Source organism: Sinocyclocheilus rhinocerous, unplaced genomic scaffold, assembly GCF_001515625.1.
Source record: "Sinocyclocheilus rhinocerous isolate Xijiao unplaced genomic scaffold, SAMN03320098_v1.1 scaffold153, whole genome shotgun sequence".
In the NCBI taxonomy this organism is placed as follows: Eukaryota; Metazoa; Chordata; class Actinopteri; order Cypriniformes; family Cyprinidae; genus Sinocyclocheilus; species Sinocyclocheilus rhinocerous.
The window spans coordinates 645,195-671,570 of record NW_015660878.1 but is presented as its reverse complement, the minus strand read 5'-3'; the positions used below and the strand labels follow the sequence as shown (position 1 = coordinate 671,570).

The following is a 26,376-nucleotide window of genomic DNA, read 5'->3' as shown; positions in this document are numbered from 1 at the left end:
GTCACACTAGACTTCGAGCATGCGAAATTCGTTCGGACGGTGCTGCGAAATATCCTCACTAGTTATAATTATTTTCTATTTAAGTGATTACAATCAGTCACACGTATAGTTAATCAAGTACACACAGAATGTCGCTGCGAACGCGAAGTACCTTGCTTGAACAAACCATAACTGGTTACATTCTATCAAACGATGTGGATGATACGGAGCCCCTAAAGCAGGGGTGCCCAAACTCGGTCCTGCGCAAAAGTTTTGCGAGGGAACGCAAAAGGGAACGCAAAAGTTTTGCGAGGGAACGCAAAAGGGAACGCAAAAGTTTTGCGAGGGAACGCAAAGTTTCTCGAGAGAACGCAAAAAAAAAAATCCTCCCACCCCGAATTTTTTTCCCACCACCATGTCCCTTTGGGTGCTCCGTAGGATGATGACGTAGAAAACGAAGATGAAAAAGAGGAAGTACAGACAGAATTTTTGGACATGAAGGAGGTGAACTCAGTCTCATCTGGAGGAAAAGTGTTTAAGTTCTCCGTGCCGGCGTACAAAGAAGGTATATTAGGCTAACTAATAAACAGACAAACTTTCAAAGCAGCTATATGCTGTTTAACCCATTTGTTTCCTAACTAAACAATTTTTGGCTAAATGAAATATATATTCACACTGCAGTCTTTTGTCTGAAGTCTTTCGATTGTCATAGTAAGAACACAAATGTGTGGTGGTTCAGCGTATAAGAGTTGTTTTAAAAACTTAAAATCGGTTACGTTTTCAATGCTAAATAAATAATAACAAGTTACTTAATTGTAGTTATTTAGTTCTGGTCAACCCCCCGCCCCGCACCCACCACCATTTAGTTAGTTTACTTAACATTCTAAGTAAATTAAATTAATTACCAAACGAATACAAATACCAAACCAATTCGATGCACAAATATGAATTTAGTAAACCTTGCCATGTAATTATGTAAATGAAAGAAGTCTATAATGACATTCCCAATATGTTTTAAACGTTTTTTTACAATTAAAATAAATTCATGGAATATGATGCATTTGATTAGTATTATAGTATGATAATTTACAATACTTCAGATAGAGGTATACGACATTTAAATTTTATCCATATTTTATTGTTTTCTAGACGAATGTTTGCTGATGCCATTATTCATCTTTTTAAATGTATGTTATGCAATAGGCCTAAATATTTAGATTATTGATTGCTGTCTTTTTGATAACATTAAGAAAAGACAAAAAGGTAAAACGTAGTTAGCCTAATTATTGCTAAATAATGACGTTACCATGTTAATGGTGGAGTTGAGGGGCTCATTGGCGCCCCTTCAGCTGGTGGTGCTCTAGGCAACTGCCTAGTTCTCCTATGCCTAGAAACTTATTTATTATATTTAGAGCGTACACTTTTATAAGTAAAAGTAACATAAAATTTACATTGTTACATGTTAAATTCTCTTGCTGTTGCATCTCATACCTGAAAGACAGACTAAGCTGTTGCAATTGTACATCATTTTCATTTTTTGCAGTGTCATTCATGGCTTATAATGAGACTGAGGGTTAGGAGCCGTTTTCACCTTTGTGATCCGTGGTGGGAGGTAACCTGCACAGTTCGCCGTGGCAATAAGCGCAAGTTTTCTACCATCCCCTCCAGCTATCCCTCCTACAGTCTCCGCACCAATCTGAGTTCAGAGGACCAGTCACTTGTGTCTCTTTTTCTTAAAGCATGTGGCGCAAAACCCGGGTTTGTTATGAGCTTTATGGACTTTTTGTCCAAAAACAGACACGTGGTGGAGCTTATCAATGTGCTGGATGCGCTGCAGGATTTTGAAGATTCAGCACCAAAGCATAAAGCTGTGGCTAAAGAGCTCAAGTCAAATGTCATTAACTCAGGTTGGACCACTCATCACATATTTTCATAATACTTAGAACAATTTAGCACTTTCAATAACTTATTGAAGGACCACTCCAACGTCTGCTTAAGTAGATTGTATTTGAAGTGATCTGTCCACCTTATTCTTCAATGCTGAAGTAAGCTTATGGGCGAGACTTCTAGTTCTTTAGCCACTATAGGGAAATAACGAGAAGAATAACAAAGTGATGTAAACGGTAAAACTGGTTGCACTACAAACCAGTGTGTTCATAATTAAGATAATATATTAAAATAACATTGAAAGACACAACAATTTGCAATATCAAGCAGCAAAACAAGCTGTTTTGTACAGCTAAAAATAGCTGGACGCAGATGAGACCGGAAGCCAGACCCATAAAATTTACAAATGGCTGCGCCTACTCTTACGGAAAAAATAAGGTGGATATAAGAAAATATTTTGTTACAATTTAAGAATTTGACTAAAATATTTATCGTAAAATAAAGACTCATAGTGTCATTAGAATGTGAAAGAATAAAAGTGTGTGTGCCGTTACCCCGGAAACCCTGTAAACAAAGCAGCTGCACTACTTTCTTTTTTTGAATCGTGTTTAAATGATTTAAACAGTCATTCAGATTTGTGTATTTGCTATGGTGTTCATCACAGTGCCAAATACTTAAATATTTAGACTTAATAGGTTATTTATTTTCAAACTTTTTTTACATTTTAATCTGGACTACAACATGCCCTAGATATTGTTTGAAAGTGTTTTGATTCTTTATTGTTCGGTCACACTTTACATTAGAGCTTCAGTAGTTAACGTTATTTAATTCATTAGTTAACATAAACTGCCAATGAAAAATTCTTCTGAACATTCATAAATCTTAGGTAATTACAATATTTAATAACAGGTTGTTAAAATCGAAAGTTGCAACTGTGTTATTTAATGAGCTAACATGAACTAAGACTTGTATTTTTTAAACAAAGATTAATAACTTCTGTAGCAAATGTAGCTATTGCTCATTGTGAATGTTAATGCATTAACTAAGGTTAACTAATGAGGTCTTATTGTAAAGTGATACCTATTGGTCTTTATAGTTCTTTTGCACTTTAATCTGTGTAAAACTTTTAACTTTATAAATTTTTCTGTATTGCTTTGTTGCATTTAAATGTTCAGTTATTTTTGTTATAAGAAAAAAGTTATTAAACCTGTTATACTGTATTATGACAGCACTTTTTTTTAAAACTAAATTTCAACACCGTGATGATACCGTATACCGCGATAAAAGCATTAGCAATTAATCGCAACATGAAAATTTGATACCGGCATATCCCTAATATATATATATATATATACTGTATATATATATATATGTATGTATGTACACACACACACACACACATAGTTTTAAAGTTATAATACAAAATGTAAAATAATTAACATTTTATTAAAATAGAATTTGCATATAACATTATTAAAATATATTTTAGTGATGTTATGTAAAGATGAATTGATATATTTATTACACTCCTTTCAAATGATTAAAAATGTGTATCTTCAGTTAGATTGTTATATAAACATCCTGTAATTAATGATTTTTACACAAATCAGTTCTTTGTCGATTTCTTATCTGGCATGACTGTTAAAAATGATATTACTGTGCTTGTTGTTGTTAATTTTGTCCTGAAAAACAGTTGCTTGGACACGTGTGAGAGTTGCCAGAAAGTACCCTCAAATCATGAAATACTTGCCAACATTGTTACCAGGCCAGTTTATGGACATAATAAGCAATGGAAAGATGAAAAACTCACAGGATACCACTGAAGAAACTCCAGAGCAGCAGAGTAACACACACGTATTGGAGAATCTGGAGCAGTTAATTAAGACTGATGTTTGGAAGTTGGGCTTCAACTATGTAAGCACAAAGCTGTCTTCTTGTTTTTCTCCAAAATCCATAATCTGTTTTTTTTTTTTCATCCACCTCAGTCCTTCAGCCTGCTCTACTTGTCCGTCTATTCAAACTTTAAGCTTTTAAAACAGTTCACTTTCAGATAAAGCTTTCCTTCACTAATTTTTGGATGTTGCTGAAACATTTTTAATAAATATTATCTATTGTTTGGTATCTTTTTTTATCTGGTTGTTGTCTCAATGTTATCGTATTTCTGACAGATCATGTTTAGAGAATTCCGTATGATCAGATGTGAAGCAAAGCTTGAGGCTTTTGAGGCTTGTAATTTGCTCAGCCGAATGACTGAGGAGCAGCGTAACGGCTTACAATTGTATGCGAGGCTGAAAGACTACTGCAGAGATACTGGCAGCACATACATTGAACAGAAGATGCTGCTGGAGAAAATGCAACAGTGGAAAATTTAAGATGCAGGGTTCTTGTTCCTTCACAAGCATGGCGTGCTGATACAGGAGAACAACAAGGTGGCACTTCACAACTTCTTCAGCTACGAGAAAGGCATTGTTGCATGCTTGAGGGCCCTGATTGAGGGAGAACCCTGGATGATCCACTTGGATGTGAAGGAGGTTCTTCAAAGAGCTGCAGTGGAGAGATTAAAGGAGATGGCCTGTGATGACTTAAATGACTCTGCTATAGAGTTAGACAAGGATCATGTGCGAGCAGCAGAAATTATATGTGCCAACCCGGTGACGGTGATCAGTGGGAAGGGTGGCTGTGGGAAGACCACATTGGTCGGTCTGGTGTTTAAGGAGGCCATGGAGAAACAGACCAGCAAGAGTGACAGTGATGAAAAGCCTCCTATTGAAGTTCTCCTCACTGCTCCTACAGGGAGAGCTGCTTCAATTCTTACTAAAAGAACCGGCTGCACTGCTTATACTTTGCACCAGGTATAGCCACATTGCACAAGTACAGTCAAATAAATGTTCATTTGACTCCTGCATGATGTTCCTTTTTGTGTGTGTTCATCTTTTTCAGGTTTTATGGAGCTTCATGAACAGAAAAAAAGAAGAAAATGGAAATCTTCAAGAATGGAAGTTCTCGAAGGTGCGGGTGCTGGTGGTCGATGAGGGGAGCTTGGTGTCTGTTCAGTTCCTTCACTCTATTCTCAGCATGCTTACCAAACACGCAGAACTCCAGAAGTTCATCTTTTTGGTTAAAAGCAAATTGCATGTGTAACAGATTTCAATAATGGAAATAAACAGCTGTATTTTGTTCATTTTGTTTTGTGTCTGCAGGAGATGTGAGACAGTTGCCCAGCATTGAGCCTGGAAACACACTGCACGATCTGTTTGAAGGTCTCAGGAATGTCCGGTGGGCTATTGAGATGTGGACCAACCATCGTGCCGAGTCTGAGCTCATCGTCAGAAACGCTGGACTGTGAGCAGATAGTTTGTACTCTAAACATTTGATTAGAAAATAAAGAGCACTTTATTTTACAGTCCTGTTCCGCATACTTACTATGCACTTATTATAGCAATTACAATAACTGGGTAATAACTAGGCACTAACCCTGAACCTACCCCTAAATCTAACTTTACTTTTGGGGTATGTACACTTTAAGTACACTGTAGGTACAAATATTAATGCTATTTCTTGCTGAATCCTAATAAAAGTTTAGTACTCATACACAGTGTTGTTGTTATATTTTTATTTATAATCTTTCAGCATCTCGGAGATGGGTAAGAAAAGACATTACAGTCCTCTGGAGTTTGATGCCACCATAAACATGACAAGACCCTCCACAGTGCCATCTGACAAAAGGTTCATTTTTGTCAAAATCAGTGAGAATCATGATGGTAAGTGAGCAGTTTACAACATTATGACATGTTATAATTAGAATGACATGAAATGTTTTGTTGATTACTGTTACAAACAGAAACCGCTCTAATGATCAAAACTGGTATTGAAATATTTATTTGATGTGCATTTTCAATATATTTTTTGTTGCTTAGCTCTCCAGGAAGCCATTAAATTCTTACTCAAGGAAACTCCTGGTCTCAAAGATCATAAATCATCATCACATCACATTTATGAGGTAAGATTTCATTCAAAGGTTAATAAAAGAGGTGATATCCTTAAACTGCTTCTCATGTTTACATTTAAATCATCTTCGTTGCTCAAAGGGAAACCTACTTGGAAAGAACCATATGTAAACAGTATGTTGCTCACTGATGAGACGTTTTGACACTAATCATATTTAAAACTCCCAGTCTGGCCTCCTGTCACTTACAACTCAAAAACTTGCATCGCAACAAATGAATGGTAACCTAGAATTATTGCTGTTGCTTACAGGAGGGACTGTCAGTTGATCAATGAGGTTTGCTGCAAGCATTATTCAGGTCATGTTACAAAGTAAGTAAAATCATAATACTTTCAATTTTATTGGTTCCCTTTTTAACAGTTTGTATACATATTTTGTTTCCGTTAGGACTCATGAAAATAAAATATACTTTCAAGTGGGGGATAAAGTTTGCTGCACAAAGAATGGCTTTATCTCAGAAACAGATAATGAGAACATGCAAGAAGAGCCTGCACATGATGTTGCTGGAACTTCCCAAGATATTCCAAGTACCCAAAGAAAAAATGAACAGAAGGAAATGAAAAAAGAAAGAATGTGCAATGGGGAAATTTTCTTCATTAAAGCGGTGAAGTGTTTGGAAAAATGTCTTGATTTTAAGTTTTATTGTTTTTTTTTACAATGCCAAAAAGTCTTTAATCTGAAATATCCGATGTTAAAGTAAACTGACATCAATTTCTGAGCAGTTAGAGTAATTACATGAATTTGATTGGTGCATTTTTATGATATTTTACATCCAATCACAGGATGTAACTGAGGAGAATATGGGAGCAAGATGCAAAACAAGACACTACTTGACCCTAGATGATGAAAACAGCCATGTGGTGACTTCTAACTACAATGAACTACAGAAAGAGTGTAAACTGCGCCATGCTTGGGCAAGAACCATTCACACCTTTCAGGTCTCCAGTTCACACATACACTCTGGATGCTCTTTGTTTAAGAATTAACACCTAGTATTAGCATCTGTCTCTAATCATGTTTTGTCTTCACTTTAGGGCTCGGAGGCTGAAACAATTGTGTACGTTCTTGGAAATACCTTTGTTCAAAACTGGCAGCACGTATACACTGCAGTGACGCGCGGTCAGAAGCGTGTGTATGTGGTGGGTAGAGAGCATGATCTAGCAGGAGCCATTGAGAAAAGGATCACCCCTCGTAACACGCGATTGCGTGGCCGTGTCAAGGAGATTGTTGCCCAACAAGATTTTGAAGACTCTTTCACTCAGTCTGATTGAGCGAACTAATAAAGGTGACAGAGTAAAACATCTGTAAATGATCAAAAGTACATTGATATTGTTTTTAACCTATGACCTACTCTTGCTCTAGCAAACCGCTTCAGAAGAGCCTCCATTGGAAAGCACAAGCTGAAGCTCCAAATCTCACAGCAAGGAGCTTCCCTGACAATTCCTTATTCAAGATCTAATTTAAACCAGTGCAAATACAAAGTCTCAGGATGTTGACTTTAAAACAAATATGCTGTAAATTGAAAGAAACTATTTAATACTCTGCACTATTTCTATTTCAGTAATCATATAATCAATTTTCTTTTTATTATTGTTAACTTTCTGAAATTAGGTAGTCTTAAGAATGCGTTTGTATAACTGATTATGCTATTGACATTATGATTGGCACTGTCTCCCCCAGGTATTTGAATATTCCTGCATGTGATAATTATATGCTTATAATGTTCCAAATATTAATCATGTGAGTTTTTTGTGTTAAGTTTGAATTATGCTTTTTATTACAATATAATATATTTGTTCTCACCTCTGCATCCACTCTATTCTACTTTTTGACTGGATATTCTAACGGTTTTTGATGGCATGTTTTTATTTTATTTTTTATTATTACTTCACATTTCAGCACAATTATCAGTTCACAATGAACATTAAATCAATATTAAGAATGATTAAAATAATTTATGTTGATGTCTGTATTAATCACATTTCAAATACACTCGTTCACGTTATTATCTTTGTGCTATTTTTATTCTCCCCTTGGTTTGTTATAAAAATATAAGTTGCAGCTGCAGATTTATCGAGCTTGAAAGATTACATTTGGGACCAGAAAGAAAATGATAATAATTACATATATAATTATTAGTTTAATATAGGCTTATTTAGTTTTTGTTTGACCTTTTTTAAAAAAAAATAATATTATACAATACGTTTTGCATGCAACTAATAAATAAAAATGAAATACATTTCTAAACTTCTATAAATGCATTTTAGTTTTTTAATAATATGCCTGATACTTCTGTTTATTTTTGACTTGTTAGTTTAGTGATTCCATTGACAGGAAGCTGTAAATAAACTGATCGGACTTTTATTTTGGCGTAATGCGATTTGGGTATTGTTGACTGTTTACAGTCACGAGTCAAGAAAATGAGCCGCGAACTGTCGAAATCTTCAAACATGGCGCTGCAAAGTCCCACCGCCGGATTAAAAACCATAACTGGTTACATTTTACCAGAACGTCACGTTGTACAGTCAAGCCAAGAAGATGTTTCAGAAAGTGAAGATGAAGAGGAAACACAGCCTGAGTTTCTGGACATGAAAGAGATGGATTCTGTTTCATCTGGGGGAAACATGTTTAAATCTTCCGTGCTAGCGTCAAAAGAAGGTAAAACAACACATTTACTAACAAACATTTGTTATTCTTTGATTGTGTATTTGTTTAATGATCACAAGGTGAGAAAATGAAACCGTTTTTGTTTTAAACATAGCTGTGGATAGAAAATACATAAAATGTTTTTTACAGTTTACTTCGCTAGTCAGGTAACCATGTTTACGTTTTACACGGTTGCAGGTAACATAGAAACCATGTTTATATTTTGCATTGTAATAAGAAACAAAGTATCCATATTTACATACGACGTTTTTTATGTGGTAAATTTGGGGTAAAAGTATTCATCATAAAACATAACAAATGTTATACTTTTTGTATTTTGTATTTCATAATGTATTTTCCCGTGGACTGTTATCTTCTTGTATGACATTTTTTTCGCTTTCAAACACGTTTGCTTAATTTGTAATTTCCTCTCTTAAATTGTTATTGTAATTTTTTTAATTGTAAAACAATTTTATTTAAAAGCTCTTCATTTTTATATTTTGAATAACCTGTGAACACCAAAATAATCATGGCACATCACTGACCTGCAAGTAGTGATAGGTTTGTATATTATTTACTTTGTTACAGGTATCTTATTGTACAATCTAACTGTTACAAGAAAACGTAATCATATGTAAAGGTTACGTAGTTACAAAGAAGCCTGTTTACAGTTTTCACTGTTAAAATTAATCTTATTTACAGATAATGTTGTTATAAAAAACGTTTAGTACAATTCACACTGTTATGTCTAAATTCAGTTCAAATCAACTTGTCATTTTGTCTCACTTCTTCAAGATAAGTAAAGCTTATTTGTACTCTTGTCACTTGTATTATTTTTGTTTATATACATATAGTATTTGCTTAGGGACCAAAAGGCCTCATGCTTGTCTTATCATCTTCTTTTGCAGTGCCATTCATGGCCGGTAATAAGACGTATCGGGTTGATGGCCGTTTTCCCCTCCATGATCCCTGGTGGGAGGTTACCTGTACAATTCGCCAAGGCCGGCACAAAAATTATGTCAAAGGCTTCCCCTCCTACAGACTCCGCACTGATCTGGGAACAGAGGGCCGGTCACTTGTGTCTCTCTTTCTTAAAGCATGTAGGGCAGAACCTGACTTTGTTAACCTGTTTATGGAGTGGTTGCCCAACGACAGACATGTGGAGCCTGTCAATGTGCTGGACATCCTGCAGGATTTTGAAGATTCATCTCCTGAGAATAAAGCTGTGGCTGAACAGCTCAAGTCAAATGTCAATCGCTCAGGTTGGAAATGTATACCATGTTTACTTCTATAATTTGTAGTGACACGTAAAGTGATTTTTGTTAGAATATTAAATTTTGCAACAATTCAAAACATGTTTTGTCGTAAAACAAAGACAGAAGACCCTGGGCACAGCCAGACCTGAAGTAACTTCCTAGAGCTTAATCTGATGCCTGAACCTTAAATATACACTTCTGCATGCATAATGAATATGAAAAAGTGATACTGAAATCATAATCACATCCCTGTTTTTTAAACAAAACAGCGGCTTGGACACACATGAGAGTTGCCAGCTTGTACCCTGAAATCATGAAATACTTACCAACATTGCTGCCAGGCCAGTTTATAGACATAATAAACAAAGGAAGGATGGAACACATGCCAGAAACTTCTGAACGAGATGATTCTACTACAAAAGAACAAAGCAATGCAAATGTCTTGGCCAAACTTGAGGAGCTCATTAAAACTGATGTATGGAAGCTGGGCTTCAATTATGTAAGATGGCTACTCTGGTTGTTTGGTTTTAAATCTTAAGCTTACTTTATTTCCTGCATTATTTTGTATTGTTTAATATGAATATGTATCAAACTTTTTCAACAGATCATGTTTAAAGAATTACATCTGGTCCGGTGTGAAGCACAAATGGAGGCCTTCAAGCTCTGTCGTTTATTTTGGAGTATCCCAGTGCTGCAACGTAATGCCTTGCTGTTGTATACAGAACTGAAAAGACACTGCAGAGCCACTGGTAGCACATACGCCGACCGGGAGCGGCTGGAGAAGAAGATATCGAATGAGACGGGACATCCGGGCGCCTGGGAAGCTTTACGTTTTCTTGTGGAGCAGGGGGTGCTTAAAAGAGAAGGTGACAGGGTGGCACTTCGGAACCTCTTCGGCTATGAGAAAGGCATTGCCGAATGCTTGAGAGGCCTGGTTGAGGGAGACCCCTGGAAGATCCACTTGGATGTGAGAGAGGTTCTTCGCGAAGCTCAACTAGATAGACTAAGGGCGAAGGCCCGTGAAAAACACAGTATGACTCATTCGAGGAAATCTAAGGCTGACGCAAAAACGTCAGTCTCAGAAGCACAAAATGACATTGTTCAGGAGGTTAAGGTTGAGCAGATGGATCTTGCTTTTCTCCAGCCTGGTACTTCAAGCGTGGTCCACCACAATGGAGAAATGACAACATGTGATTCTCCTAAGTCCTATGAAATTACAAAGCTCACCATTAAAGAGGAAAGTGTATCTTCAGACTCAGACTCCTCAAATGACTCCACTTACTTCGACATTGATCCCTCAACTATAGAGTTAGACCCCGATCAAGTGCGAGCAGCAGAAATGATGTGCGCCAACCCGGTGACCGTGATCAGTGGGAAGGGTGGTTGTGGGAAGACCACAGTGGTCAGCCTGGTGTTTAAGGCGGCCATGGAGCAACAGACAAGTGACAGAGAAGAGATGCTGAAGGCCTGTGAGGACTTTCAGAATGACTCCCAGGAGTCCAGTAATGGGCTGCTGTCAGATGTTCACGAGGAGAAAAAAGATAATGAAGGTAGTGACAGTGATGAAAAGCCTGAAGAGGTTCTCCTCACTGCTCCTACAGGAAGAGCTGCTTCACTTCTTACCAAGAGAACCGGTTTCACTGCTTATACTATGCACCAGGTATAGTCTGCGTAACCTAACATAACTTTACATTACATAGAATTTCCTAATATAACCTTACATAACTTAAAAATTAAAAATTACATAAAAACATAAAGAGTAAAAAAATACACTAGATACAATTTAATAACAACTTTACATGGCTTAAACAATAGATGACATAACATTTCAAATCTTACTTCTGCAACATAACATTTGATAACATAGTGTTACATAAAAAATTGTACACTACATAACAATATACACACATTTACTTAACATAACTTTAGAATACATTTCATACATCACACTTGTACAAGGTTTGTCAGTGGTTAATGCACTTTTGCTGTTTTAACATCTGTTTCAGTTGCTATAAATACCTTGTATTAGTTACGTGTATTATGCAAAAATCCCCTTTCTTTTAGGTTTTATGGAGTTTCATGAACACAAAAAAAGATCCAAGTGGAAATCCTCAGGCATGGAAGTTCTCGAAGGTGCAGGTGCTGGTGGTCGACGAGGGGAGCTTGGTGTCTGTTCAGATCCTTCACTCTATTCTCAGCATGCTTATCAAACACGCAGAACTCCAGAAGTTCATCCTTTTGGGTAAAGGCATATTGCATGCATAATATTTTCTTATTTAGGGCTTTTTTGAAATGTATTTTATTGGCAACATTATTCTACAGCTTAAGTACTTCCTGTATTACTAATAAACAAACAAAAACATTTATTTGTGTCTGCAGGAGATGTGAGACAGTTGCCCAGCATTGAGCCTGGAAACGCACTGTACGATCTGTTTGAAGGTCTCAGGAAGGTCCGGTGGGCTATTGAGATGCAGACCAACCATCGTGCCGAGTCTGAGCTCATCGTCAGAAACGCTGGACTGTGAGCAGATAGTTTGTATTCTTAAATGTTTTATGGGGTTATATAAATTTATACAAACTTCCTCATTTTAGTTCCTTTGTGGTTTGCAGACTGTTGTGTGTGTGTGTGTATGTGTGTTTATGTAATATGGACTCAAACCTTTATTTATTAATTATACTGTTGTTATTTCCATAAACTTTCAGCATCTCAGAGATGGGTAAAAAAAAATATTACAGTCCTCTGGAGTTTGATGCCACTGTAAACATAATGAGACCCTCAAAGTGCCATCTGACAAAAGGTTCATTTTTGTCAAAATCTGTAGAGAAAATGATAGATTTGGTAAGTGAGCAGTTATGAAATATGTGAACATTTTGGATGTTTTTTTAGTGCATTTATTCTTTTTATAACACTTTGTTATTATAAGCTGGAACTGTAGGATGATGTGTGGTATTTACACTGTGACTGTGCCTCAGAAGCACATCAATTGCTCATGCAGTAAAGGTGTGAACCTGATGGCCCATACAATCAGAATAACAAAAGAAACACACTTAGATCACATTTTGGTTCCTGTATGTCTAGCATATTGCAGGTTTTCAATGCATAGTTCCTGAAAATACACTTCCTGTCATCTGTGACCCATTCGACACCTTGGGTTGAGATCAATCAATCAATCCAGAAGCTACACAGCCATCTTCAATACATTTCACTCCCCACAAGCACCTCAGTGCAACTTTATTGCAATTAGAATTCGAATACATTGTTGAAATGCCAAATGGGCAAAAAGGTCTATATTTGAAGTTTATTTAATCATATTTTGCTGCATAGACCTCCAGGATGCCATTACATTCTTACTTAAGGAAGGTCCTGGACTGGAGGATCATAAATTGTCACAGTTTGTGGCTTTCAGGAGGTAAGACGGATTACGCTTTGTCACACTATGCTGAGATGACAGTCTTTTTCAGCAAATGTTGATCTTGAAGCTAAAATTGCTGTTCTTATTGTTCACAGGAAGGACTGCGAGTTGATCAATGAGCTTTGTTGCAAACATTATTCTCAACATATTACAAGGTGTGTAAATAGAAGAAGTTAGATTTCTTACAACTAAATAAGTAGGACACTTTCTTTTTTTGTTAATATAAACATTTTAAATTTTCCACAGCTTTATAGGTTACATTTTTAGCAAATATTTTTGTGTTAATATTCAGTTTCATTCATTTCAGGACTTCCAAAAACAAACTGAACTTTCAACCAAATGATAAAGTCTGCTGCACTAAGAATGGCTACGTCACAGACCATGATAAGAAGAAAGAAGTGACTTCCTTTGATACTGCCAGAGCTGTACAAGATAGCGCTCGATCTTCCCATGATAATGCCGGAAATCAGACTCAAAATGAACAGACGAAAGAGAAGAAAGAGCGACTGTGCAATGGGGAAATTTTCTTCATTAAAGATGTACTGATGTTTTATTTAGCAATTTATATATGTTTTCATTTAATAATCCCCAAATTCTGGCGTGAGAAATAGAAAAAGTATTTTTATGTTTTTAAATTCTAAATGCTTGGCTTTGAGTAAGCACATGAGTAATTATTGATTCATTTAACTTGCCATTGTTATTCTACATCAATCACAGGATGTGACTAAGGAGGATGAGGAAAAAGGACGTAAAATGATACGGTACCTGACACTAGATGATGACAATGGATGCGTGGTGACTTGTAGCTACAGGGAGCTACAGAGAGTGTGTAAACTGCGCCATGCTTGGGCAAGAACCATTCACACCTTTCAGGTACTGATCCTTTTTGTTCATTTATGGCCCCATCCACACACCTGACATCAGCATTTGTCTCAGCTTCATGCAGCTTTTTGTTTTCTCACTTTAGGGCTCAGAGGCCGAAACTATTGTGTACGTTCTTGGAGACAGCAGTGCTCAAAACTGGCAGCACGTATACACTGCAGTAACACGCGGTCAGAAGCGTGTGTATGTGGTGGGTAGAGAGCGTGATCTAGAAGGAGCCATCAAGAGATGGATCATCCCTCGTAACACACGATTGTGCCGCTTCGTCACGAACGTAGTTTCCCAACAAGGTCCTGAAGACTCTTTGACTCAGTCTGCCTGCAGTCAGAATCAAGTAGAAACTCCTGTGAACCACGGTTTCGGCCCTTCACAGTCCACACCAGTGGCCTGGCAGACCCCTAGTCGCCACCACTCGAAGCTCTCCAGACCTTCATGTGTACGCCACCTCTATGAGGATGAAATTGAACGAAGCCATCAAACGTCCGATATCTCTTTACAAGATGATGTAGCATTCAGTCAAGCCTACTCTTGGTCGCCTATGGACAGTTGCTCTGAGCCAAGCAAAGTGCAGAATGAAAATGCATCTGAATTATCCAATCATGTTGAAAATGCACCATTGTTAGAAGCAGTCAGCTCTCCCTCGAATGAATACAGTAGGGGCTCTAAACGGTTCATTCCTGTGGACATCTGCTGTACACCAACTAAACAACCAAAGGTAATGGATGCACTAGAACATCTGGAAATGATCGACAAAAAATGTGTCATTATGTAACTAAAAATTTACTAAATGTTTGATAGATGAAGATCTCAGTAAGCTTTACTTGCCACATGCACATTGGTGCAAGGGCATTATAATTGTGCAATGATGAAGAAATATGTATTTACACAAATAAACGAATTAAATTAATAAATTAAATAAGATGCAGCAAAGCAATGAAATAAAATGTGCAAACAGGTGTCCATGTAATATCAAACACTCAATTGAATATGCAGAAATAATCATTTTAATGGGATGATGTGTCAGATCTTAAAAATTAATTGGCAATTATTTTCAAAATGTGTAATATAGAATGTCCATGTGATATTATTGGAAATGTAAGTCCTATACTAAAGGTTTTTGGCTGAATGTGCATAACATTCTGTCATCTCCTCTCCAGCAAACCACTTCAGAAGAGTCTCCGCTGGGCAGCTCAAGGCTGAAGCTTCTGTCCATTACCAGTCCCAGCCCCAAATCTGGCAGGCAGCTCTTCCCAGACAGTTCATGTTCTCACAGGGAACAGCCTTAGCGTGGTCAGTGCCAAGACCAGACATGCCAAAGCTGGAAAGAACGTAATTAATGCATTTTTTTGGGGGGGTTTCAGAGGATTTGGATGCGCATGAGTTAGCGTTAACATGATTAATTATGAATAATTTGCTAATTTCACTCATGACTTCTGTTATCTAAAATAGTACTTTATTGTATAATAATAATCATAAGAAAAAGAATGCCAAGAATAACTATATCCTATTATATATTGTGGCTCTGTGGAAGAAATGTGTGAGTTCCATTTGCTGTCAGACATCCTTAGAAAAGCATTATTCTTAAATCATATGTAACTAACAATTGTGTAAAAGAATGATAAACTCTGAAATCTGAAGTGCCATTCCTATACAAGAAAATTTTATCATATGTAGATTGGATTTGTAATTGAAGTCATAACTTGTCCTTGTTTATTACTGTCATTTTAAAATACTTTTATATATTTATCTCATATCTTACTAGCAAACTTGTTAAGGTACAAACATGTTATGCAGGATATATATATATATATAAAAAAAAAAAAACTCCCCTCAGTGTTTATATAATGTAAATCAGAGTTTCTATCTATTAGGGCCAGAGCAATGTTTTGATTCTAGACTGAAGAATTTAGGATGTCTTAACAACTGTTAGGGTGCACTTTAAAATCTCATTAAGGTTTGATTGGTCATTGTATTGTTATTGTTGCCATAATTTCACTTTTTATTTAAAGCCTGAAGCATGTGACGGGTTTATTTCAAAAGCTCAGTATGACAGTTGTCTAACAATAAACCAGACTGAACAGTAGCATTTTTTGTTTGTTTGTTTATTCAAGTTCAAATGCATGCTTGATCTATGTATATGAAACATTCATTTTATGTTTCGCATCTTGTCCTTTAAACTTCACTTCTTTTAATATATTTTGTTATATATTGTATATTTTGTCTTGAAAGTTAATTTCAAGCTGCATTGGGTAATTCATGGAAATATTTTACACTGAGTGTGAAAACAGCACATCAAGTACTTTGTTATACTGATTAAAATATTTTTAGTATACTTATTTTAATGATGCATATTTTCGCATACATGAAAGAGAATGTCAATGTCAGATACTCTCTTATCTGACATTGACTCTTGTTTATTGACTCTTATTTCTCTTGTTTAAAATAAGTAGATAAATATATTATCTCTCTTCAAAAAGAAATCCCATTGCTCTAGTGTGATTTTGGAGCCTTCACTAGTAAAAAAATAAAAATAAAAAAAAAACGTCATCCTTCTACGCCTTGCGTAGTTGTGAAATGATTGGCTGAAAGAGTTCTGCGCCGACGTATCAGTGACGAGCAATCCCGGAAGACGCGTCGCATCATTAAAGCTGTCAGTGTGCGGTGATACTACTTGCCAAATAAATCGATTATTTTCAATTCATTTCATTCAGTAATTTATTTTTCATCATGTCCGCTAGAAATCCAGGAATGGATCTTGGTGAGCTGTTTTTTTTTAAATTCTATCGTGTTATCATTTTCTCCAAACGAATCAAAGCCTTTACATTAATCTAACCGCTACTTTTTCCACGTGATAGTGTGAGCATTAGATTAAACGGGGCAGAAAACGTTTTTTATTTGTGTAAGTGGTGTAATTTAGTCTATACGTCTAACACTGAACATGTAAAGTGCAAAGTATATTCTTGGTGTTAATGTGTAGTTCATTTTTAACTCCATCTGACCAGTTGTGAACTCCCAAATTCAACCTTCTGCTGGTCTTTGTAATTAATTTTAAGTCTTATTCTGGATTTCGTTCTTCCATATATACTGTGGATTTCAAACCATTTACAGCTGAAATGCACTTAATGAGTCTCACATGACTTATGTGTCTCATGACTCGCATTGAGAAGAGGGAAATAACAAGACAAAACTGACTTTAAAACCTCTTTTATTATTCATTCTTGCTTTATTTTAGATCTTGAATGGGTGTTGAAAATCAGAGTCAACACTCAAGCTGTTCTTAAACGAGCTCAGCAGATCCAGGGACGCAAAGTGGCTAAAAAACAGTGGCAGGTAAACAGTTTACTGAATTTCTGATTTTGCTTTATGTCAGTTCAAATACATCTTTATTGACCTGCATTGTTATTTTAGGCTGCCTGGCTGCTAAAGGCCGTCACGTGCATTGATCTGACAACACTCGCTGGTGACGATACACCTTCCAATGTCCATCGACTCTGTATGAAGGCCACACAGCCGATCCGTCATGATCTGCTGAAGAGCATGGACATGCACGACAAAGGTCTGTCACAATCGTGCCTCTGTCTGGAGGATTGTTTCATATATCACATCATCCCTCTTGGTGCACTTGAATAACTGATTCCACGTCTCTCTGTTATCTTCTGTTACTAAGATTGCAGTTTGCAATAATGTAAAACTATTTTTTTCCTTAAACGTAACTAAACATTAATTTAAAACCATTTAAACCTATTAAACAAATTACTGTTAGAAGCATTTTAGATCATAATAATGGATCAATTAATTCAGATATTTAGATCCCCATGCAGATTTACTAGAACTACATAGGTCAGCTTAATTACAAATAAAACCAGTCTTGAGAAACTCACTATTGTAGCAAAACGTTCTAATGGCAGTAGATGTTTCAGATTAAATTAATAAAACAATACACTTAAAAAAGTGACCAAAAGTGATCGTAAAGAGATTTGTAATGTCACAAAAGATTTCAACTTCAATTAAATGTTGAAAAATAACTGTTTTCAACATTGATAAAAAATTTCGATAAATATGGATGTAAATATTTCTTGAGCAATTTTTATTTGTTATACTATTTTATTTTATTAATGTTATATCTTATATAATACATTATATTTGATATTGTATTTATGGTTGTCAGTATCAATAACATACGCTTGTCACTGTAGATCTGCCCACAGGAGGGAGACAAAGCTCTTTTCACAGAAGTTGTTTGGCTGAAGAGTTCAGCGACTTACAGTGAACAACTTCAATTCTACAGTTTGCTAAATAAAACAGTAGTATGCAACATAATAAACAGTAGACATTAACAGGACTTTTAAGCATTTTTCTTTATATGTTCATGCTGTATTTCTTTTTACAATTGTGTCTTTACATTAAATTCATTTTAATTTTCGCTGATTTTGAACACTGTGTGTGTGCGCACATGATTTCAGGAATCACGACTGCAGCAGTCTGTGTGTACCCATCACGGGTGGCTGATGCTGTGAAGTCTCTTAAAGCAGCCAACTCTAGTCTTCCTGTTGCATCTGGTAAGACTTTTGAAACTGCTTATCTTAAAACACGTTTCATTCCTTCTTCAAACATCTTCCCAGTGAGGGTGCAACTGCATTGTCTCACCTCACCTCACCGTCTCTTTTTCTCGTTCTCTTTGCCTCAGTGGCCACTGGTTTCCCTGCTGGACAAACGCCATTGAAGACCCGTCTTGAGGAGGTACAGATGGCCGTGGAGGATGGTGCTACAGAGATCGATATTGTCATAAACCGGACTTTGGCACTCACTGGGCAGTGGAGAGGTGTGTGTAACCAGAGCACTAAAGGAATTCAGATACCAAAAAACCCTCTTAAACAAGCCTGTTGCTCTTGGTTTACGCTGGTTTCTTTCAGACTGAGCAGCTGACATTGGCCATAACCATCAGCATGGTTTTCCTTAGTTCTAGTGTGATATTTTTTGAGCCAACAACTGGTTGAGAGTTCATTTTTGTCTCCTCAGCTCTCTACGATGAGATCCGGCAGTTCAGAGAGGCCTGTGGAGACGCCCATATGAAGACCATCCTGGCAGTGGGAGAGCTGGGAACCTTCACAAACGTCTACAAGGCCAGTCTGGTGTCCATGATGGCAGGTGAGAACATTAAGCTTAGATATCAAAAGTGTAATTTAGTTTTAAAACGCAGAAATGGAATTTCTGTAGGAAACTGCTTGCAGTTGTGCAGCCTTGAACTTAGAAATCATTTAAAAAAGTCTATAAAGTCTAGATTATTTTACATTATCATTTTTAAGTCATTATCAAAGAAGGTTTTCAAACCGTTTATTTCTTAACAGGACATTGATGTGAACAAAGGTGTCAAATATACCTCTGTGCCATGTCTCTTTCACTGTCTTGTACCATTGTACTGTCATTGCCCTTCGAGCTTGATTTGCTTCAGTGGTATTAATATTCCTTATTGCAAAATATACGTAAATGTCAGAGGGCATGAATTATTATTATTTTTTAATAATTTATATAATTTAAATTATCGTTATTATTCATTCATTCAGTCAGTCAGTCGTTTCACATGACTTTGGACATTGTTATTTTTTTATATGTTTTTCAAATGTTAATAATAATAAATAATATTTTTATTATATAAATACTTAAATTTTTTAAGAAACAATAGGTTTATGTCAAACTACTTGATAAGGTTTTCTTTTTAGGAATTAATTTAACTTTTAATTATTTTAATAATCCCCTCCCCCCATATTATATCAGGACAGTTGTGTCAACCTGATATTTTTAACTTTATGCATTTCAAAAAATATCAATATTAATTTGAGTTTTTTGCATCGCATTTATATTTTTTAATTACGGATTTAGTTATTATAAATATAGAGTTATTCAACTATTTATTTATTTTAACATATGCAATTGTTATGTTTATGTTATGTTTTAATTGTTTAAATTATAATTATCCATTATTGTGTAATTAAGGCTTCATTTTTTTCTGGCAAAAAATGTATGTATGTATTTATTTATGTATGTATTTATTTATATTTTATATTTAGTTTCATTTTCTTCCATTTTGTCAGAAAAATGCACAAATACTGTTTGAGTACCTGTGCAGTAACAGCATTCACCAGCAGGGACTAACTTGCTCAAGCTAAAGTGCTTTTGCTTTGGTCTAGAAACACCAGCGTCTCCCTGACATGGCTGCTTCAACACTAACTGCGGTTACGTGCACGGTTTGCGTGCACATTTGGGCGGCATTATGCTAATATTCCCACATAGTGAGGTAGATATGTGGGGGCGTGTTAGAACGAGCCGTTTTAGGGGGGCGTGGCAGAGTCTTAACTTTGATAAAGAATATCTCTTTGGTTTTGAGACTTTAGTCTTTGCAACTTCAGGGATCTTATCTATGCACAATCAGCTTGTAACACTCCAAAGAGAAAGGAAAACGTGAAATCGCATCATATGACCCCTTTAAATCTGACCTCCTGGTAGCAAAACTAACAGCGATGCTTGCCTTAGCAAGTTAGATTTTTTGCCCACAGCGTGGCGCCATTGCTCATTCTTTCTGCGCTCTGCATCCAGATGTACAAACGCACAAGCACACACACACACACACACACACACAGAGCAGGCCAGCGACTGTATGCTTAAATAGCCATTGCACATTAAGCCGATTACTGTACCCAATTGTCAGCGGCTCTGATAGGGATCGTTATTAAAATGCATTGCTTTTGTCGCCGCGCTCATTCCTTAATCTCCCCTTGTTCCTATGAATTGCGTATGAGGTTTCTGAAATTGAATGATAATTTCACCTATTAATCTGCGACGCCGGAGCTATTTTACTCCCACGCTCTCCGGCAGTGTCCCCCCGCTCCGCCGCAAATGAATAGAGCTTCATTACTGTCGGCCGCGTTTAATAACCGTTATCCATTATCGTGTAATTAAGACTCCCCAGAACGAATCTCAAGGATTATGTCAGTTTGAGGGAGAGGGTGAGCAATAGAGTGAAAGAGTGTCGGAAGAAAAGGGGTGGAAAAAAGAGTGGAAAAACACATCGAACGTATCTTTAATGAACTGGAAAATGTTCATCTTGTTCTGTGCGGTAATGAACAGTCATTAGACATGAGGAAGGGCAGGCGGGACTTGGGTGCTGGGGGTTAGAGCTGGTCCACAGTTTGTGGCTCATCCATTAGAAGCGTCATTTTATCTTCTATTTTTATCGGAACGCTGATAAACCGTAATTGGCAATGAAGGAGAGGAAGGGAGAAATGAAAGCTCTTGATGAACGAACGCACACCCTCTGCGCCCTGCCGACGGGACCATATGTTCTTGTCTAGCCTCCCCTGCCCTCGCAACTAATGTCCTGTCGGGGTGCAAAGATCTGACGCCTCTCTGAAGTTCTTGAATGGAGATGCTAAAAATGTGCAGGACTTTCTATTTTCAGAGCTCGTTGGAGTGAACTTTGACCTGTCAGTCTGAACAAAACATGTGTCAGATGGAAGGTTTTACAATTAGAATTACTAACCAGTGGAGTATGCGGATGCATTTTGACAATTAAAAAACATGTCATGTTCTAAGAAATGAACTTTTCACACTCGCAGTTTTAAAAATATATGTATTTTTCTGTATGTGTTTGTTATTTTGTTTTTATGTTTATCTGTGATTATGATTACCTGCCTAAGGACCGCGGATGAAAACTAGCCATTGGCTAAATTCGGTGCAATGCATGAAATGGAAACATTTATGTTAAAATTGTACATGGTCCTTTTTCAAATAAAGTTATAAAAAAAAAAAAATCTTATGTATAATTTTCATGAATACTGTCAGCTTGATGAAAATGTCATGTGGTGTAATCCTCAAGTAAAAATTAATAGCATTTTTTTTTTTACAACTTGAATACATGTGATTGTACGCATCTTAATGATGATGTTCAAAAAGGTTTTTAAAACTATAAGGTCAAAATGATTCACAATATGGTTAGTTCAGGTTGCTAAATGTCATGTGGTGCGACTCCTAAAATACAATGATATTTATCTCGAGATATGATATATGACCTTGAAAAATATCAAATTATTTTAATTAGATATAATGTTTTTTTCTTCTCAAGGTTTTAATTGTTTGGTTTTGATTTGCTTAGATAAATAGAATATTTTCCTTACAACTGGAATACATGTGAGTGTATATCTTATTGATTATGTTCAAAAAGTTTTTTTTTTATATTTTTTGAGGTCATATATCAAATTTCGAGGTAGATATCATTGTTTTGGGGAGAGCCATCACATGACATTTAGCAACCTGAATTAACCATATTGTGACAGATTCATAAAAAGGTCAAATTATTTGATATTTTAAGACTTGTTGACCATTGTACGTTATTATGTATGTATATACACACACACACACACTTTTTGGATGATTTGGACAAAGCTTTTCAAATAATAATATTTTAATTATTAAATGAATCAAGATTTTAATAATTTTAATAAAGCTTTTAAATATATATACATCAATATAAATGTAGAAATTAAAATAATTGTCTAAATCGGCTTTTCTGGCCTAAATGAGCATCAAAGTTGACCAGACCTCATGCCAGTAGTCAAAAGGTTTTGTGTCTCCTGTACTTTCTAACCACTAGGATCTGATTTCATCAAAACTTCAACTGGCAAGGAGACTGTCAATGCCACTTACCCCGTTGCCATAGTAATGGTGCGGGCCATCCGTGACTACTTCTTACGGACAGGCTATAAGGTAAAGGTCCTATTGTACCTTCAAATCACCTTATTTTACATAAATCATCCAGTCTGTTGACTGATGCATTTGTTCCTCAGGTGGGTTTCAAGCCTGCGGGAGGCATCCGTACGGCGCAGGAGTCTGTGGTGTGGCTGACCCTGATGAAGGAAGAGCTTGGAGACGAGTGGCTAAATCCTCACCTTTTCCGACTGGGAGCGAGTAGCCTGTTAGCAGACATCGAACGGCAGGTAATTAAGCCAACACAGTGTTTCACACTCTCAAAGCTGCTCTATTCTGGCTTCAGATGTGAGAAACTGATAATTACCACCCATTATGGATGGAAACAGTCACTATTCAGGGAGTATGTGTCATGACCCTGGTCTCCTGTGGTGAATAGGATATAGATTAGCCCTTTTATTTATGTATAAATGAGATAGATTATAAATCAGATTGATTTACTGAAGCTGAAGCTGTTTGTTTTATTATTACAGATTTACCACTACGTGACCGGACGCTATCCTGCATATCATGAACTTCCCATGGCCTGAATCTGTGAAACCAATGAAAACTGTTCAGATCAGCCAGTGATGTAATGGAAAGATGTCACACCAGTTTAAGAGGTCAATTATAAAGAAAGGTCATATTGTCTTAAAGGGATAGTTCATAGAAAAGTGAAAATTCTGTCATCATTTACTCACCCTCAAGGTGTTCCAAACCTGTAAAGCCACACCAAGAACGATAACTATAAAGATAACGATATTAGCGTCCACACCAGCGAACTATATCGTCTGTTTATTCTAAGCACACATGCTTCTGCCGCTTTAAATTCTTGAGCTTGTTACAGCAGGATGGATTCTGATTGGCTGTCAGTGTTTTATCGTTCATCAGCTGGAAAAAGTGATCACAACAATATCGTTCCTCTGTATCGTTATCGTTATAGTTGTGTTGTGAACTATGCTATTCTTTAATATTGAGAATGATTTTTAGAACTATATCTTTATCGTTATCTTTATCTTTATAGTTATCGTGCTTGGTGTGAACTGGCCTTAAGAATTTGTTTCTTCTGTTGAACACAAAATAAGATATTTTGAAAAATGCTGGTAATCAAACAGTTGATAGTAGCCATTGACCTCCATAGTATGGAGAAAAAAATACAATGGAAGTCAATGACTACCGTCAACTGGCTACCAGCATTCTTCAAAATAACTTTTGTGTGTGTGTGTGTTCAACAGAAGAAAGTAACTCATACAGGTTTGGAACAGGTGGAGAGTGAGTAACTGATGACAGAATTTTCATTTTTGGGTGAACTACCCCTTTAAATGAAGTCCAGTATCTATCATAAACTAAGAATATATTTTATTATAATGTAAAAACTTGAGATATGAATGTCTTTTTCAAGTTATATTGTATATTTCAAACCCAAGAACATTTCTGGATGACATGGTGCAACCTGAACCATCAGAAGTAAAAGTGCTCACTTTACGTCAGTGCAAAGGCCTCTTGGTAGATATGTGGGGGCGTGTTAGAACGAGCCGTTTTAGGGGGGCGTGGCAGAGTCTTAACTTTGATAAAGAATATCTCTTTGGTTTTGAGACTTTAGTCTTTGCAACTTCAGGGATCTTATCTATGCACAATCAGCTTGTAACACTCCAAAGAGAAAGGAAAACGTGAAATCGCATCATATGACCCCTTTAAATCTGACCTCCTGGTAGCAAAACTAACAGCGATGCTTGCCTTAGCAAGTTAGATTTTTTGCCCACAGCGTGGCGCCATTGCTCATTCTTTCTGCGCTCTGCATCCAGATGTACAAACGCACAAGCACACACACACACACACACAGAGCAGGCCAGCGACTGTATGCTTAAATAGCCATTGCACATTAAGCCGATTACTGTACCCAATTGTCAGCGGCTCTGATAGGGATCGTTATTAAAATGCATTGCTTTTGTCGCTGTGCTCATTCCTTAATCTCCCCTTGTTCCTATGAATTGCGTATGAGGTTTCTGAAATTGAATGATAATTTCACCTATTAATCTGCGACGCCGGAGCTATTTTACTCCCACGCTCTCCGGCAGTGTCCCCCCGCTCCGCCGCAAATGAATAGAGCTTCATTACTGTCGCCTGCGTTTAATAACCGTTATCCATTATCGTGTAATTAAGACTCCCCAGAACGAATCTCAAGGATTATGTCAGTTTGAGGGAGAGGGTGAGCAATAGAGTGAAAGAGTGTCGGAAGAAAAGGGGTGGAAAAAAGAGTGGAAAAACACATCGAACGTATCTTTAATGAACTGGAAAATGTTCATCTTGTTCTGTGCAGTAATGAACAGTCATTAGACACGAGGAAAGGCAGGCGGGACTCGGGTGCTGGGGGTTAGAGCTGGTCCACAGTTTGTGGTTCATCCATTAGAAGCGTCATTTTATCTTCTATTTTTATCAGAACACTGATAAACCGTAATTGGCTATGAAGGAGAGGAAGGGAGAAATGAAAGCTCTTATTGATGAACGAACGCACGCCCTCTGCGCCCTGCCGACGGGACCATATGTTCTTGTCTAGCCTCCCCTGCCCTCGCGACTAATGTCCTGTCGGGGTGCAAAAATCTGACGCCTCTCCGAAGTGCTTGAACGGAGGTGTTAAAAATGTGCAGGACTTTCTATTTTCAGAGCTCGTTGGAGTGAACTTTGACCTGTCAGTCTGAACAAAACAAGTGTCAGATGGAAGTTTTTGGGGTTGTTAACGAAGTTACAATTAGAATGACTAACCGGTGTGACCTGGAGTATATGCAGATGCATTCTGACAATTAAAAACATGCTGTTTTCATTGAAATCTTTCACTCTCTTTGCACTCATGTCAGTTTTTAAAATCTTAATATAATTTTCAAGAAAAGTTTCAGCTTGATGAAAATATCGTGGTGTAATCTTCAAGTAAAAATTAATAGCTTATTTTCTTTACAACTTGAATACATGTGATTGTATGCATCTTAATGAATGATTTTGTTCAAAAAGATTTTTAAAAATAATCTTAAGGGGCAAAATTATTCACAGTATGGTTAGTTGCTAAATGTCATGTGGTGCGACTTGCATAATACAATATTTACCTCAAAATATGAAAAATGACCTTAAAAATACAATAAAAAAAAAAATCTACAATTAATGTTTTTTCTTCTCAAGATTTGAATTACTTAATTTTAATTTGCTTAGATAATTCATACAGTATTTGAATACTTGAACTTGAATACATGTGAGTATATTTCTTAATGATTATGTTCAAAAAAGGTTTTTAAAGGTATTTTTTTGAGGTCATATATCATATTTCGAGGTAAATATTGTTTTGTGGGAGAGCCATCACATGACACTAACCCTATTGTGACAGATTCATAAAAGGTCAAATTATCTGATATTAAGACTTGTTGACCATTGTATGATTTTATTATATACACACACATGCTTTGGATAAGCTTTTCTAATAATAATAGGGTTTTCTTTTCGAGATTTTAATAATTTATTATTTAAATAAATGTATATATTTTATAAATGTAATATATGTATATATTTAATTATTATTATT

At 36.4% G+C, this 26,376-nt stretch overlaps 2 protein-coding genes and 1 pseudogene across 4 annotated transcripts in view; all 3 read left to right on the top strand.

Moving 5' to 3' along the window:
• The first annotated feature begins 422 nt into the window (after positions 1–422).
• LOC107725627 (DNA helicase B-like) lies at positions 423–7,676 on the top strand. The gene is given in 13 exon segments (XM_016534960.1): positions 423–544; positions 1,523–1,886; positions 3,560–3,780; positions 4,035–4,718; positions 4,807–4,984; positions 5,067–5,208; positions 5,497–5,627; positions 5,784–5,853; positions 6,112–6,183; positions 6,260–6,476; positions 6,655–6,810; positions 6,907–7,157; positions 7,235–7,676. Coding segments are annotated over 11 exon segments (2,454 nt in total). The 5' UTR covers positions 423–544; positions 1,523–1,540; the 3' UTR covers positions 7,144–7,157; positions 7,235–7,676.
• A 584-nt stretch (positions 7,677–8,260) lies between these two features.
• LOC107725626 (DNA helicase B-like) lies at positions 8,261–16,147 on the top strand (annotated as a pseudogene).
• A 542-nt stretch (positions 16,148–16,689) lies between these two features.
• LOC107725660 (deoxyribose-phosphate aldolase-like) overlaps positions 16,690–26,376 on the top strand; it is a 10,802-nt gene continuing 1,115 nt past the window's right edge. The window contains exons 1-9 of one of the 3 annotated variants that reach the window (XM_016535009.1): positions 16,690–16,827; positions 17,302–17,399; positions 17,478–17,625; positions 18,533–18,628; positions 18,757–18,891; positions 19,089–19,217; positions 22,717–22,829; positions 22,910–23,059; positions 23,303–23,515. In XM_016535009.1, the coding sequence (XP_016390495.1) occupies positions 16,797–16,827; positions 17,302–17,399; positions 17,478–17,625; positions 18,533–18,628; positions 18,757–18,891; positions 19,089–19,217; positions 22,717–22,829; positions 22,910–23,059; positions 23,303–23,359 (957 nt within the window). In that variant the 5' untranslated portion in view covers positions 16,690–16,796 and the 3' untranslated portion in view covers positions 23,360–23,515. Of the gene's footprint in view, positions 16,828–17,301; positions 17,400–17,477; positions 17,626–18,532; positions 18,629–18,756; positions 18,892–19,088; positions 19,218–22,716; positions 22,830–22,909; positions 23,060–23,302; positions 23,516–26,376 lie in introns of those variants that run through there. The other 2 variants (XM_016535010.1, XM_016535008.1) reach the window with 2 other exon arrangements.